At 46.8% G+C, this 13,553-nt stretch overlaps 1 protein-coding gene across 3 annotated transcripts in view; it reads right to left on the reverse strand.

The window, feature by feature from the left end:
• lmtk3 (lemur tyrosine kinase 3) overlaps nt 1–13,553 on the reverse strand; it is a 58,723-nt gene that overhangs the window by 1,963 nt on the left and 43,207 nt on the right. For all 3 annotated transcript variants that reach the window (XM_060921083.1, XM_060921081.1, XM_060921084.1), the window contains 4 exons: nt 13,385–13,548; nt 12,974–13,107; nt 544–806; nt 363–447 (listed from right to left, as the gene is read on the reverse strand). In XM_060921083.1, the coding sequence (XP_060777066.1) occupies nt 363–447; nt 544–806; nt 12,974–13,107; nt 13,385–13,548 (646 nt within the window). The remainder of the gene's footprint in view (nt 1–362; nt 448–543; nt 807–12,973; nt 13,108–13,384; nt 13,549–13,553) is intronic.

The following is a 13,553-nucleotide window of genomic DNA, read 5'->3' on the forward strand; positions in this document are numbered from 1 at the left end:
AAAAATTTATTTGAAAGATGCATTTATTTTCTTCCTCTTCAAACATATCTTGTATATTTGTTATGAGGACTGTACTTAATGAAACAACACAGGAAGTAAGGAGTGTCGTCGAAAGGAAAGAAAAAAAAGAAGTACTAACATTCCTTTTTCCATGTACAATATAAATAGTAACGCACAGAAAACGTACCAGACTGAAAAGCAAAACCTTGATTGCTCTTTCACGGGAGTGAAAAAACAACTGGGTCGGAGAATTAAAAGAATTAAATGCTGATATTTGGTCAGAGGAAGGCGATTCCTCCACTGGACCGCGAGTTGCAGATGTGTAATCGTGACTACGTGATAAAACTGCTGAATATACTCACCGTGTCCATCAAAGTGGGCGGGCTTTCCAAGAGGAGACGGACTTGTCGGGGCTGAGCTGGAACTCAGCTCGTTGGTTGGCATTTCCTGTCGGATAAAAACAAACATCGACACGGGATTGGCCGAGGAATACAGATCCACACACACACACACAGATATGTAGGAGTGCATCTGGCAGGCTACCTGATCAAACAGATAGACAGTGACATCATCAAAAAAGGACACGTTCCTCCCATGGTCGCGGTTTTCTTTCTCGACGGGTTCCTTCGGCGATTTCAGCAAACTCCGCAGCCCGACTCGCTTGTGAACGTCGGTCTCAGTGACGACGATGACCTTCCGAGAGGCCTCGTCCTCGTGCTCTTCGTCTTCCTCGTCCTCTTCAGGATCGCTTCCTGTTGAGAAGCCCCTCCTCCGACCAATTCTGTTTTCCCCTCCTTCCCAGAATCCTTTGGAACCAGGAGAGAGAGGAAGCGAGAGAGGCAGTGGGGGGAGAGAGAGGGAAAGGCGGGCCAGTTTAGCTGGAAAAGAGGATGATGATGATGATGATAATGATGATGATGATGTGATAACAGAAGAAGAGAAGATATATGTGAGACAGAAGTAACTGCTGAACTGGAACTCCACAAATGATGTTTGGACTCTTCCAGTACGGGACTGGATACAGGCTCACATAACACCATTTCCTTCTTCAGGTCATCGGTTTCGATCCCTGTTTTTTTTTTTCTCTCCTCTAGAACATTCTGGCAATCTCGGAGGCCTAAAATACACGTCCAGATCATTTTCATACGCTGAACGAAGAGCCGAGAAAATCGACTTTCCCAGCATAAACACTAATGTCACCTTTGTACCCGAGTCGCGGATTCTGAAAACGACCCCGTAAACGTAACTATAAATGGATAAATTGCATGACCTGCCTTTCTTTAATTTCAAACAATATTGTCGTGTTGGGCGGCACGGTGGTGTAGTGGTTAGCGCTGTCGCCTCACAGCAAGAAGGTCCGGGTTCGAGCCCCGTGGCCGGCGAGGGCCTTTCTGTGCGGAGTTTGCATGTTCTCCCCGTGTCCGCGTGGGTTTCCTCCGGGTGCTCCGGTTTCCCCCACAGTCCAAAGACATGCAGGTTAGGTTAACTGGTGACTCTAAATTGAGCGTAGGTGTGAATGTGAGTGTGAATGGTTGTCTGTGTCTATGTGTCAGCCCTGTGATGACCTGGCGACTCGTCCAGGGTGTACCCCGCCTTTCGCCCGTAGTCAGCTGGGATAGGCTCCAGCTCGCCTGCGACCCTGTAGAACAGGATAAAGCGGCTAGAGATAATGAGATGAGATGAGACTGTCGTGTTGACAAACTGCTGTGGTGTATGAGAAACACTCCAGGATGCGATATGATGAGGAAAATACTCAACTTCAGAGTGGTCACACTGTTGATTACGGTCTTCAAACAGCATGCCCTGAAGATTTTTATTCTTTACGCATCCAAGATGGTGGCCTCGACACCGTTCCAGTATTTCTGAAGTTTTGCTGATGTTTATTTCGACATGACAGTAAGTCGTCCAAACTATAACTTCAGCACATCACTGAAGAGCTGCATGTTTCTGGGTGAGACATTTCAGGGTCTCAGTAAACCTATTGAAAATGAACAAACTACAAACATGGACACCTTGAACTACAGTTCCCAAGAACCACAGCACCCCCTGTCACCAGCCTACTGACATCAGCTGTCACTCGTCTCCCTAATTACCTGTCTCCTTATTTAAGCTTCCCTCACACACCCCGTTGCAAAGTATTGTTCTGTTTTCTCAGTTCATATCAAGCCTTGTCTTTTCTGACCCTTTGCTATTTCTCTCATGGTTTCGCTCTTTGTCTTCCTTTGACTGTGTTGTTCGCCAATCACCAGACCCTCACTAGTTCACTGACTCCGATTCCAGTCTCACGTCTTGGCTTTGTTTACGGTTTGCGCCCCGCTGTCCTCTGCACGTACATCCGTAAGTGCCTGCGTTCTGACAGGATATTTCGCTGAACATGGATGTAGCGAAAGGAGCGAAGCAGACTGCTCTGAACGCGCAGGGGCGTTTACTGGGAGAACATCAACAGATGCTTGCAGACCTCAACACTCGAATGGCACAACTCGCAACTGTGATGTCGCAGGCCCTCCTAACATGCCCCGAGTATCCTCCGAGCCCAGTGCTGCAGCTCTCCATGCAGGAGAAATTCGCCAGAGACACTATCGCATGTAAAGGTTTTCTACTTCAATGTTCCATGTATTTCGTTACCATGCCTAACCTGTCTGACAAGCACAAGATTGCTAAATTCCACTCCTTTCTCACTGGCAAAGCATTACGATGGGCAACTGCCATTTGGAACAAGAGCGGTGAGCAGACCACGTCATATGAGCAGTTCATCACCCTATTCAAGAGAGTGTTTGACCATGAACCTGAAGGGACCGAGGTCGGTGAAAGTCTGCTTACCAGCTCTCAAGGTTCTAGAACTGTTACGGAGTATGCCCTTGACTTCGGAACATTAGCGGCTGCCAGTGGATGGAACGATCCTGCCCTGAAAGCAGTTTTTCGCCAAGGTCTGCGCCCTGAAATTGTTAATAAACTGGCCTGCAGAGATGAGAACCTCACAATGGACTCTCTCATTGACTTAGCTATTCGTCTCCACCATCTGTTGACACACCGACCCTCTATCGAAGAGAGTGCCAAGCCTGTTCAACCCTCCGAAGACAGTTCACCCATGGAGGTGTCCACGCACCCGGTTAACCCGTGCAGAGCGCGAGAAAAGACGAAAGGAGGATTTGTGTTTCTACTGCGGGAGCTCCGAGCATAACATCAGGCACTGTCCCATCCATCCACCCTGTGTAGCTCCAGCAGAAGGCCCAGCACAACCTGCGAGTCCGGTGAGAAAGTTCAATTCAAAAATCATTTAAGGTTCCAGTTTTATTCAAGGTGGCATCCTCCACATAAGTCCTTTCTGCTTTTGTCGATTCAGACAAAGAAAGCCAAGAAGTCAAATCCACATCAGGCCAGGTGGGCACTGTTTTTTTTTTTTTTTTTCCACCCGATTTAATTTCACAATTTAATTTTGTCCAGGCTCCAAGAATACAAAGGCAGATTCCCCATCCCGAAACTTCGGTCCATTTCACCAAGATTCCGTTCCCCATCCCATCCTCCCACCACAGTGTTTTTTACAATCTATCACCTGGGATCTGGACAGAGAAATAAGGAGATCACAGCCACAAACCAGCCCCATTCATCTCCCACCTGGTCTTCTCTATGTGCCTAAGCATCTTTGCAGCAGACCCATCACCTGGGCCCACGCATCTCCTGCCACGGGGCACCCTGGTAGTCAACGCACTCACCAAATGCTAAAAAACAAATACTGGTGGAAAAACATACTCATGGAAATTAACCAGTTCATCGCCTCACGTTCTGATCCCAGGTGACGGATTGTAAAAAACACTGTGGTGGGAGGATGGGATGGGTAACAGAATCTTGGGGAGATGGACCGAAGGTTCGGGACAGGGCATCTGCCGATAATCGTCGCTGTTTATATGCCTCCCAGCTCCAACAACAACGATAGGAGTGAAGCGCTGAATGAACTGTATCAGCGCATCAGTGAGCAGCAGACAGCCCACCCAGATGCTTTTCTCATCTTGGCTGGTGATTTCAACCATGCAGATCCAAAGAGCATGTTTCCCAAGACATATCAACACACACACACTTTCCAACACAGGGAAACAACACACTGGACCAAGTCTACACCACCCTGAGAGGAGCTTACAAGGCCCTTCCTGTCTCCCACCTCGGCACCTCTGACCACATTACTGTTATGTAAATGCCAACATACACTGGTCACTGGTCAAAGTCACCAAACTAGTTGGCAAGCAGGTACAAGTGTGGCTGGAAGGGTCTTCAGAGGCACTTCAGGACTGTTTTAACACCACAGATTGGAACATGTTTAAAAAAAAGCTGCTACCTATAACAACACCACAGATCTCCAGGAGTACACAGATACTGTTTCTGCCTACATCACCAAGTGTATTGATGATATAACTGACCTCAAGACCATCACCGTTCGGGCCAATCTCAGAAGCCATAGCTGACAGGAGAGGCCTATAGGCTCCTGAAGGCTAGGAACGCTGCTTTCACAGCAGGAGATCAGGTGGGCCCGAGGACAGCGAGAAACAACCTGTCCCGGGGCATCAGGAAGGCTAAGAGGCAGTACTCCAGGAGGACAGCTCATCACTTCAGTGACAGCAGAGATACACGGAGCCTGTGGCGGGAGATACAGACCATCACAGATTACAAGCCCTGTGTGGGGAAACTCGCAGTTGTCTTCACAGACATCTTTAACATCTCGCTGAGTCAGGCCATTGTCCCCACATGCTTCAAAGCCACCACCATCATCCCTGTCCCGAAGAAGGCGTCGCCCTCCTGTTTCAATGACTACCGTCCGGTGGCACTCACCTCCATCCTTATGAAGTGCTTTGAACGGCTAGTCATGCAACACATCAAGTCTATCCCCCCCCCCCGGATCCCTTCCAATTTGCATATCGGTCCAATCGCTCGACCGATGATGCCATCTCCACTGCCCTCCACACAGCCCTTGCCCATCTCGACACAAAAGACTCTTACGTGAGAATGCTTTTCATTGATTTCAGCTTGGCATTCAACACTATCATCCCCCAACAGCTCATTTTCAAACTAGACAGGCTGGGGCCGAACACCTCACTGTGCAACTGGCTGTTAGACTTCCTGACCAGGAGACCACAGGCAGTACGGGTCGGCAGTAACGCATCCAGCACCATCACACTGAACACGGGGGGCCCCCCCCAAGGATGTGTGCTGAGCCCCCTTCTATTCACTCTGCTGACACACGACTGCACACCGTCGTACAGTTCCAACTGCTTCATCAAGTTTGCAGACGGCATGACTGTGGTGGGCCTCATCAGCAACAATGATGAGACAAACTACAGGAGCGAGGTGAGCCGCCTGGCCTTGTGGTGCAGACACAACAATCTCCCACTGAATGTTGATAAGACGAAGGAGACTGTTGTGGACTTCAGGAAAATGCGCACCCAGCATGCTCCTCTGACCATCAACGGTACTGCCGTGGAGAGAGTGAGCAGCACCAAGTTCCTGGGAGTGCACGTTTCAGAACGTCCTGGAGCAACAACACAGCGACCCTGGCCAGGAAGGCTCACCAGCGCCTCTACTTCCTCCGCAAGCTGAGAAGAGCTAGAGCCCCAACCCCCATCATGTGCACCTTTTACAGAGGTGCCATCGAGAGCATCCTGACCAGCTGTATCACTGTGTGGTATGGCGCCTGCACCGAGTGCTGCCGCAAGACCCTCCGGCACATCGTGAGAGCAGCTGAGAAGATTGTCGGCACCTCTTTCCCCTCCCTCCAAGACATCCACAGCACCCACCTCACTCGGAAAGCCCTTTGCATGGCAGGTGATCCTACCCACCCACTACACAGCTTCTTCAGCCTGCTGCCATCAGGGAGGAGACTGCGGGGTCTCCGGGCTAGAACCAGCAGACTGAGAGACAGCTCCGTCCACCAGGCTGTCAGGATGCTCAACTTTCTCCCTACTCTGCCCCCTCTCCCCCTTTTGCCCCTTGCACGCACAAACTTTGGATCCTGCATCCCTCCCCATCGATACACAAACTCAGGATCCCGACACCCCCCAATCAATACCGGACTTTGCCATCACCAAGAACTGGTGAAGCACACATCACTTTAGGCCGTCTATAAGCTCATCCAATTTGCACTACTGTTTATAATTGCACTAACCATACCCACAGACTTTAATCTGTTCGGTGCCTATGTCATTTTATTGTTCTGATGTCAATATCAGGGACTTTTATATCTTTACGATTAGTGTGTATTAGTCATATATTTTATGCTTAGCGTTTATGTTTAATGTTTATTGCTGCACCATGGGTTTGAGAGTAATGCAATTTCAATCTTCTGTATGTCTTGTACATATTGCAGTATTGACAATAAAGTAGACTTTGACTTCTGAATGTGCCCAAGTGTTCCTAGAACCCCCCCTTGCTGGCAAACTGTGCCCTCTTCCTCAGAGACCCTGGTCCCACATAGCCATTGATTTTATCACGGATCTCCCTCCCTCACAGGGCAACATGACAATAATGGTAACTCATCTCATCTCATTATCTGTAGCCGCTTTATCCTGTTCTACAGGGTCGCAGGCAAGCTGGAGCTTATCCCAGCTGACTATGGGCAAAAGGCGGGGTACACCCTGGACAAGTCGCCAGGTCATTACAGGGCTGACACATAGACACAGACAACCATTCACATTCACACCTACGGTCAATTTAGAGTCACCAGTTAACCTAACCTGCATGTCTTTGGACTGTGGGGGAAACCCACACGGACACGGGGAGAACATGCAAACTCCGCACAGAAAGGCCCTCGCCGGCCCCGGGGCTCGAACCCGGACTTTCTTGCTGTGAGGCAACAGTGCTAACCACTACACCACCGTGCTGCCCATAATGGTAACTATTGACCGATTTTATAAAGCACTTAAACTCCTCCCTTTACCTGGCATCCCCACAGCTTCTCAAACCACAGAACTTCTGTTTCAACGAATCTTCAGGCACTATGGCATTCCCGAAGACATAGGCAGTGACCGGGGCTCTCAATTTATTTCACGTTTTTGGACAAGCTTCATGGAAAGGTTAGGGGTATCAGAGAGTCTCACATCTGGCTATCATCCCCAGTCTAATGGCCAGGTAGAAAGAGCCAACCAGGAAATCGGCTGTTTTCTGAGGCTCTTCTGCATACATAACCAGGGGGACTGGGCACGCTTCCTTCCGTGGACTGAGTATGCACAGAACTCCCTCAAACACTCTGCAACCCAGTTAACGTCGTTTCAGTGCATACTCGGCTACCAACCGCCCGTTTCCCTGAGACGACACACCCAGCCAGGTACAAGCCGTAGATGACTGGTTTGCATGCAGCCAGACAGACAATCTGGGAGGAGGTACATCAACGTCTCGAGTCAGTCAACGCCAAGTATAAGGAATATGCGCATAAACATAGAGGAGATACTCCAAACTTTTCCCTGAGCAACAGAGTATGGGTGGCCACCAAAAACTTGAGAGAACCCAATGCCTGTAGAAAACTCCAACCACATTACATTGGGCCATTCAAGGTATTGGATCATATCAATGAGGTCTCGTACTATCTTGAGCTTCCCTCTCACAGCCAAATATCCCCAACTTTCCATGTATCCAATCGGAAACCTGCCATCGCGGGTCCTCTCACCGGAAACATACCGGTCCAGGAGCACCCAGCACTCAACTTAGAGGTTAAGCCCATCTACCAGGTAAATAAGATCCTCGAATCAACTCAAAGAAGAGGCCAAGTCGAATACCTGGTAGACTAGTAAGGATATGGACCCGAGGAACAAAGTTGGGTCACGGCCAAGGACATTCTAGACCCGCTCCTCAAACAAGAATTTCATGCCCGATATCCCGACAAACCAGCACCGAGAGGTCGGGGTCGTCCCAGAAAGAATGTAGCTCCCAGAGGTAGCTCCGTGGGAGGTGTTGTGTCAGTACACCTGTTGAAAACGAACAAACTACAAAACATGGACACAGGGGCGGTCCTGGGGGCGGGCTGAGCGGCATCGCGGGGGGGGGGGGGCGGCACGAGCGCAGGTGCGAAAAAAAAAAAAAACGCCCCCCCCCAAAAAAAGGTCCCCCCAAAAAAAACCCGTAAAAAAAAAAAAAACAAGACAGGCGTGTGTGTGTGAACATTTTGGATGGGGAAGCCCGTTGCGCAGATGACGTCATCAGTGTGTGTGTGTGTGTGTGTGTGTGTGCCTAACTTGTCGTAGCCCCATAATATGCACAATCCCGCCAGCGGAACGTTGTACTAGTCATCAAAAAGACTTTACTACCATAGTACTACACTACTATGACATTACACAGAGTCTTAAGTAATACATTACGACTTGATCATTGCCATTCTGGTAACAGCAAATTTATAACGGGCCGTGTCCGCGACGTACAACACACGACGAGAAATGTTTAAACGACCATGTAAAGCTGTTAACATTCTGTTGGCTAATACAGAGCCCAACGCGGGGGGGGCACGAGCGCTGGCGCGAAAAAAAAAAAAAAGGTCCCCCCCCCCCCCCCCCCCAAAAAAAAAAGATGGGCGGGGGGGGCGCGCCAGCAGGGGGTTTCGCCCGCGGAGTAAATCACTCTAGGATCGCCACTGCATGGACAACTTGAACTACAGTTCCCAAGAACCACAGCGCCCCACCGTCACCAGCCTATTGAAATCAGCGGTCACTCGTCTCCCTAGTTACCCGTCTCCCTTTTTAAGCTTCCCTCACACACACCATTGCAAAGTATCGTACTGCTCTCTCAGTTCATACCAAGCCTTGTATTTTCTGACTGCCTCTTGTATTTCTGACTCTTTGCTATTTCTCTCATGTTTTCTCTCTGTCTTCCCTTTACTACGTTGTTCGCTGATCGCCCGACCCTCGCTAGCTTACCGACTCCGATTCCAGTCTCACATCTTGGCTTTGTTTACAGTTTGCGCCCTGCTCTCCTCTGCACATACATCCGTAAGTGCCTGGATTCTGACAGAGGGCTTTCCCTAAAGCGCAGATACGCGGCGCCGTGCCGCACTGTGTGACGCCAGCGCCGCGCTGTCACTTGCACGCCAAAAAAAAAAAAAAAAAATCAATACCATAAACTGAACAGTGCAGAGTACTTTCTGCATCTAAATTCCCCTCTGAAAATGAGTACTAACTACAGAAACAGAAAGATATTGTAATATATAGGTCTAGACTATCCTGGTACTCGACCCAGAAGTGAAAAAGGGTTTCGCTGCATGCACTGACTGTCATTCGCATCCATACATAAAACCACGTTCTAGGTGCCGGTCGCTAGATGGCGCTGTTGCATGATTTGACCTCGATTCTGTTCCTGGCACTATACTGTCGGCTTTTGTGTGTGACTTTTGCCTGTTAGGTTGCAGGTCCATAGTTGACAGCTGTATTGCGAATATTCTAATTTCAGCTGCTATGTTGTTCAATATTATGCATTTTTTGCTGTGCGATAAAATTAAATATTTCTCTGAATCGGCTGTTTCCGGTGTTTTCATTTCAAATCGAATTTTGCCCTTTAAATTTTGCCACCCCTTGCCTATTTGACAAGGTAAAAACCCCCCAGCAAATTTAATAAATGTTGAACTGGGCCTAAATCAGCCCTAGATCTCACCGGAATCAGAGGTGGACAAAGTACCCGACTTCATTACATCGGTCCAAGTACAGATCCCACTGGTCAAATGTTACTCCGATACAAGTGAAAGTTGGACAGTCAAATTTTTACTTAAGTTCAAGTACTTGCTTTTAAAAATACTTAAGTATGAAAAGTACATTTTCTGTCAACGCATTGTTGTATCATTGCCACAACACTTACAAAACCTAATGCCTCTGAAGCAACCTCCTGGATTTACTGACTAGCTTGTAAAACCTGTGGAATAAACACCTGGTAGAATGTTACCAAATGAAATACAACTTAACACCAAGCAGAATAATCAATAAGATGCTAGCTAGTTTTTCTCTTTGACTACTGGTAAAAAAATACGTAGTAGCTTTAGTCATTATGCAAGGTCACAAAAGCTATAATGTTAACGTTACCAAGGACAGAAATTTGAATTCACAAAATGAACATGTGCTGTGCCATCATGGTGGTTTAACGTTAAGCTAGCTACTCAGTGAAGCTCCACGTGACATGCTAGCAAACTCTTTTCAAACTCGAAATCATATTGGGTAGCTAACGCTACTAGAAAACAAAGATTTCTACATTCTGTTTATTTGGCAAGATCATGCTAAAACATATTTCTAAAAGGACTTGAGGTAAGTTAATGTTAGCGTAACTTTGTTTTTACCTGCTAACTAACGGTGTCCAAGTTAACTAGCTATGTGTTATCGCTAGCCGTGGACAAGGCTACGGCAACTTGGTGGGCAAATCCATCAAAAGTCATCTGACGAACCAGACTGCATCGCTATTGCAATGTTATCGCTAGCTCTAAAAGCACAAACAACTTCATTTCAATCTTTCTCTTGGAATAAAACGTTTACACACCTCGATATGCTTCTGCAGGCCGGACGGCGAGTTTTTGGAGACCGTGATATGGTTCGTTTTAAGCAAACGAAGCAAACATTTTTTTAAAAAGATTTTTTTGGGGCTTTTTTCACCTTTATTGGATAGGACAGTGTAGAGACAGGAAATGAGCGGGAGAGACAGACGGGGAGGGATCGGGAAATGACCTTGGGTCGGAATCGAACCCAGGTCCCCGGATTTATGGTATGGCGCCTTATCCACCTGAGCCACGACGCCCCTGAAGCAAACATTTAAAACAAAACGAATCTTTATTCCTTTCCCAGAGCATTCCCCAGAAGAACCGCCTCCTTCCATTCTGCCATCAGCTGATCGTGTTCAAATAATGCTGTTGAGAAAATCACTGAACTTGATTTTATCCAGTCTATGGACGTGACGTGACCCTAGTGATTACTGATAGGCTGTCTCAGTGTCACCTGTGAAAAAACTAACGTTTTAGAAAAAAAAAATCCACTTTCAAAGCTGCTTCATACAACCCCGATTCCAAAAAAGTTGGGACAAAGTACAAATTGTCAATAAAAACGGAATGCAATGATGTGGAAGTTTCAAAATTTCATATTTTATTCAGAATAGAACCTAGATGACATATCAAATGTTTAAACTGAGAAAATGTATCATTTAAAGAGAAAAATTAGGTGATTTTAAATTTCATGACAACAACACATCTCAAAAAAGTTGGGACAAGGCCATGTTTCCCACTGTGAGACATCCCCTTTTCTCTTTACAACAGTCTGTAAACGTCTGGGGACTGAGGAGACAAGTTGCTCAAGTTTAGGGATAGGAATGTTAACCCATTCTTGTCTAATGTAGGATTCTAGTTGCTCAACTGTCTTAGGTCTTTTTTGTCGTATCTTCCGTTTTATGATGCGCCAAATGTTTTCTATGGGTGAAAGATCTGGACTGCAGGCTGGCCAGTTCAGTACCCGGACCCTTCTTCTACGCAGCCATGATGCTGTAATTGATGCAGTATGTGGTTTGGCATTGTCATGTTGGAAAATGCAAGGTCTTCCCTGAAAGAGACGTCGTCTGGATGGGAGCATATGTTGCTCTAGAACCTGGATATACCTTTCAGCATCGATGGTGTCTTTCCAGATGTGTAAGCTGCCCATGCCACACGCACTAATGCAACCCCATACCATCAGAGATGCAGGCTTCTGAACTGAGCGCTGATAACAACTCGGGTCATCCTTCTCCTCTTTAGTCCGAATGACACGGCGTCCCCGATTTCCATAAAGAACTTCAAATTTTGATTCGTCTGACCACAGAACAGTTTTCCACTTTGCCACAGTCCATTTTAAATGAGCCTTGGCCCAGAGAAGACGTCTGCGCTTCTGGATCGTGTTTAGATACGGCTTCTTCTTTGAACTATAGAGTTTTAGCTGGCAACGGCGGATGGCACGGTGAATTGTGTTCACTGATAATGTTCTCTGGAAATATTCCTGAGCCCATTTTGTGATTTCCAATACAGAAGCATGCCTGTATGTGATGCAGTGCCGTCTAAGGGCCCGAAGATCACGGGCACCCAGTATGGTTTTCCGGCCTTGACCCTTACGCACAGAGATTCTTCCAGATTCTCTGAATCTTTTGATGATATTATGCACTGTAGATGATGATATGTTCAAACTCTTTGCAATTTTACACTGTCGAACTCCTTTCTGATATTGCTCCTCTATTTGTCGGCACAGAATTAGGGGGATTGGTGATCCTCTTCCCATCTTTACTTCTGAGAGCCGGTGCCACTCCAAGATGCTCTTTTTATACCCAGTCATGTTAATGACCTATTGCCAATTGACCTAATGAGTTGCAATTTGGTCCTCCAGCTGTTCCTTTTTTGTACCTTTAACTTTTCCAGCCTCTTATTGCCCCTGTCCCAACTTTTTTGAGATGTGTTGCTGTCATGAAATTTCAAATGAGCCAATATTTGGCATGAAATTTCAAAATGTCTCACTTTCGACATTTGATATGTTGTCTATGTTCTATTGTGAATACAATAGCAGTTTTTGAGATTTGTAAATTATTGCATTCCGTTTTTATTTACAATTTGTACTTTGTCCCAACTTTTTTGGAATCGGGGTTGTAGTAACGAGGACTTTGACAGAAATGTACTAGGGTGAAAAGTACGATATTTGTCTTTCAAATGTAGTGAAGTTAAAGTTTCCAAAAAAAAAAAAATACTCGAGTAAAGTACAGATACTCAAAAAGTGTACTTAAGTACAGTACTCGAGTAAATGTAATTCGTTACTGTCCACCTCTGACCAGAATGCACTATTGGAAGTCTCCAATTTCAAAATTTTCTGCAGAAGCATGACCCCGGACTCCCCTAGCAGCTGGCCCTCCGGGTTTGGCTCCACATCAGTAGCACCGCTCTGATCGTTTTTTCTGAGGAAAGACCTGCGTCTGAGATATCCGTTATGTTTTGGCAACATTAGGTTATACGTAACAGAAGTACCTTTCATAGCTTGGTTAGCGGCAGGTGGATCAGGTGCGACTTCAGCCTTCTCCACCATTTTCTGTGGCCCCCTTTCCACTGCAGCATCCTTCTGTTGAGGTAAAACTGGGCTCGATGGGACTGCTTCATCTTTACTGCAGAGACAGATCAAACCACGGAAATACGTTCGTTACAAACTAGGTTGCAGCACGACAGCATTTTTAAAAAAAAAATTGAAATATAAAAGACGATGGTGCAGAGAAATCTGCGACGGTAATTTATATTTCGATGAACTGTAATTGTAGGACACAAACATGAGAACTTTTCTTCCAACAAAAGGAGAGGTGGTTAAAGTTGAGGTATATTTAGATTTGTAGGGATTTTACACTCTAAACTGAATAAAGACGACTCGCAAACTTGTACGTGACAAACCTCTCGGTTCCCATTGATGCTTCTTCGTTGGCAGTGTCGGTGGCAGCGCCGGCACCGGTTTCTGCCCAAGGGTGCAGAATGACGCTGTCGGTCATGGTTGATCCCCAAAGCACGTTGGTTTGAACGTTCTCACTGAGGGAGTACTGCAGTTTTTCTTCACAAATCTTTA

Source organism: Neoarius graeffei, chromosome 5 (assembly GCF_027579695.1).
Source record: "Neoarius graeffei isolate fNeoGra1 chromosome 5, fNeoGra1.pri, whole genome shotgun sequence".
NCBI classification, from domain to species: domain Eukaryota; kingdom Metazoa; phylum Chordata; class Actinopteri; order Siluriformes; family Ariidae; genus Neoarius; species Neoarius graeffei.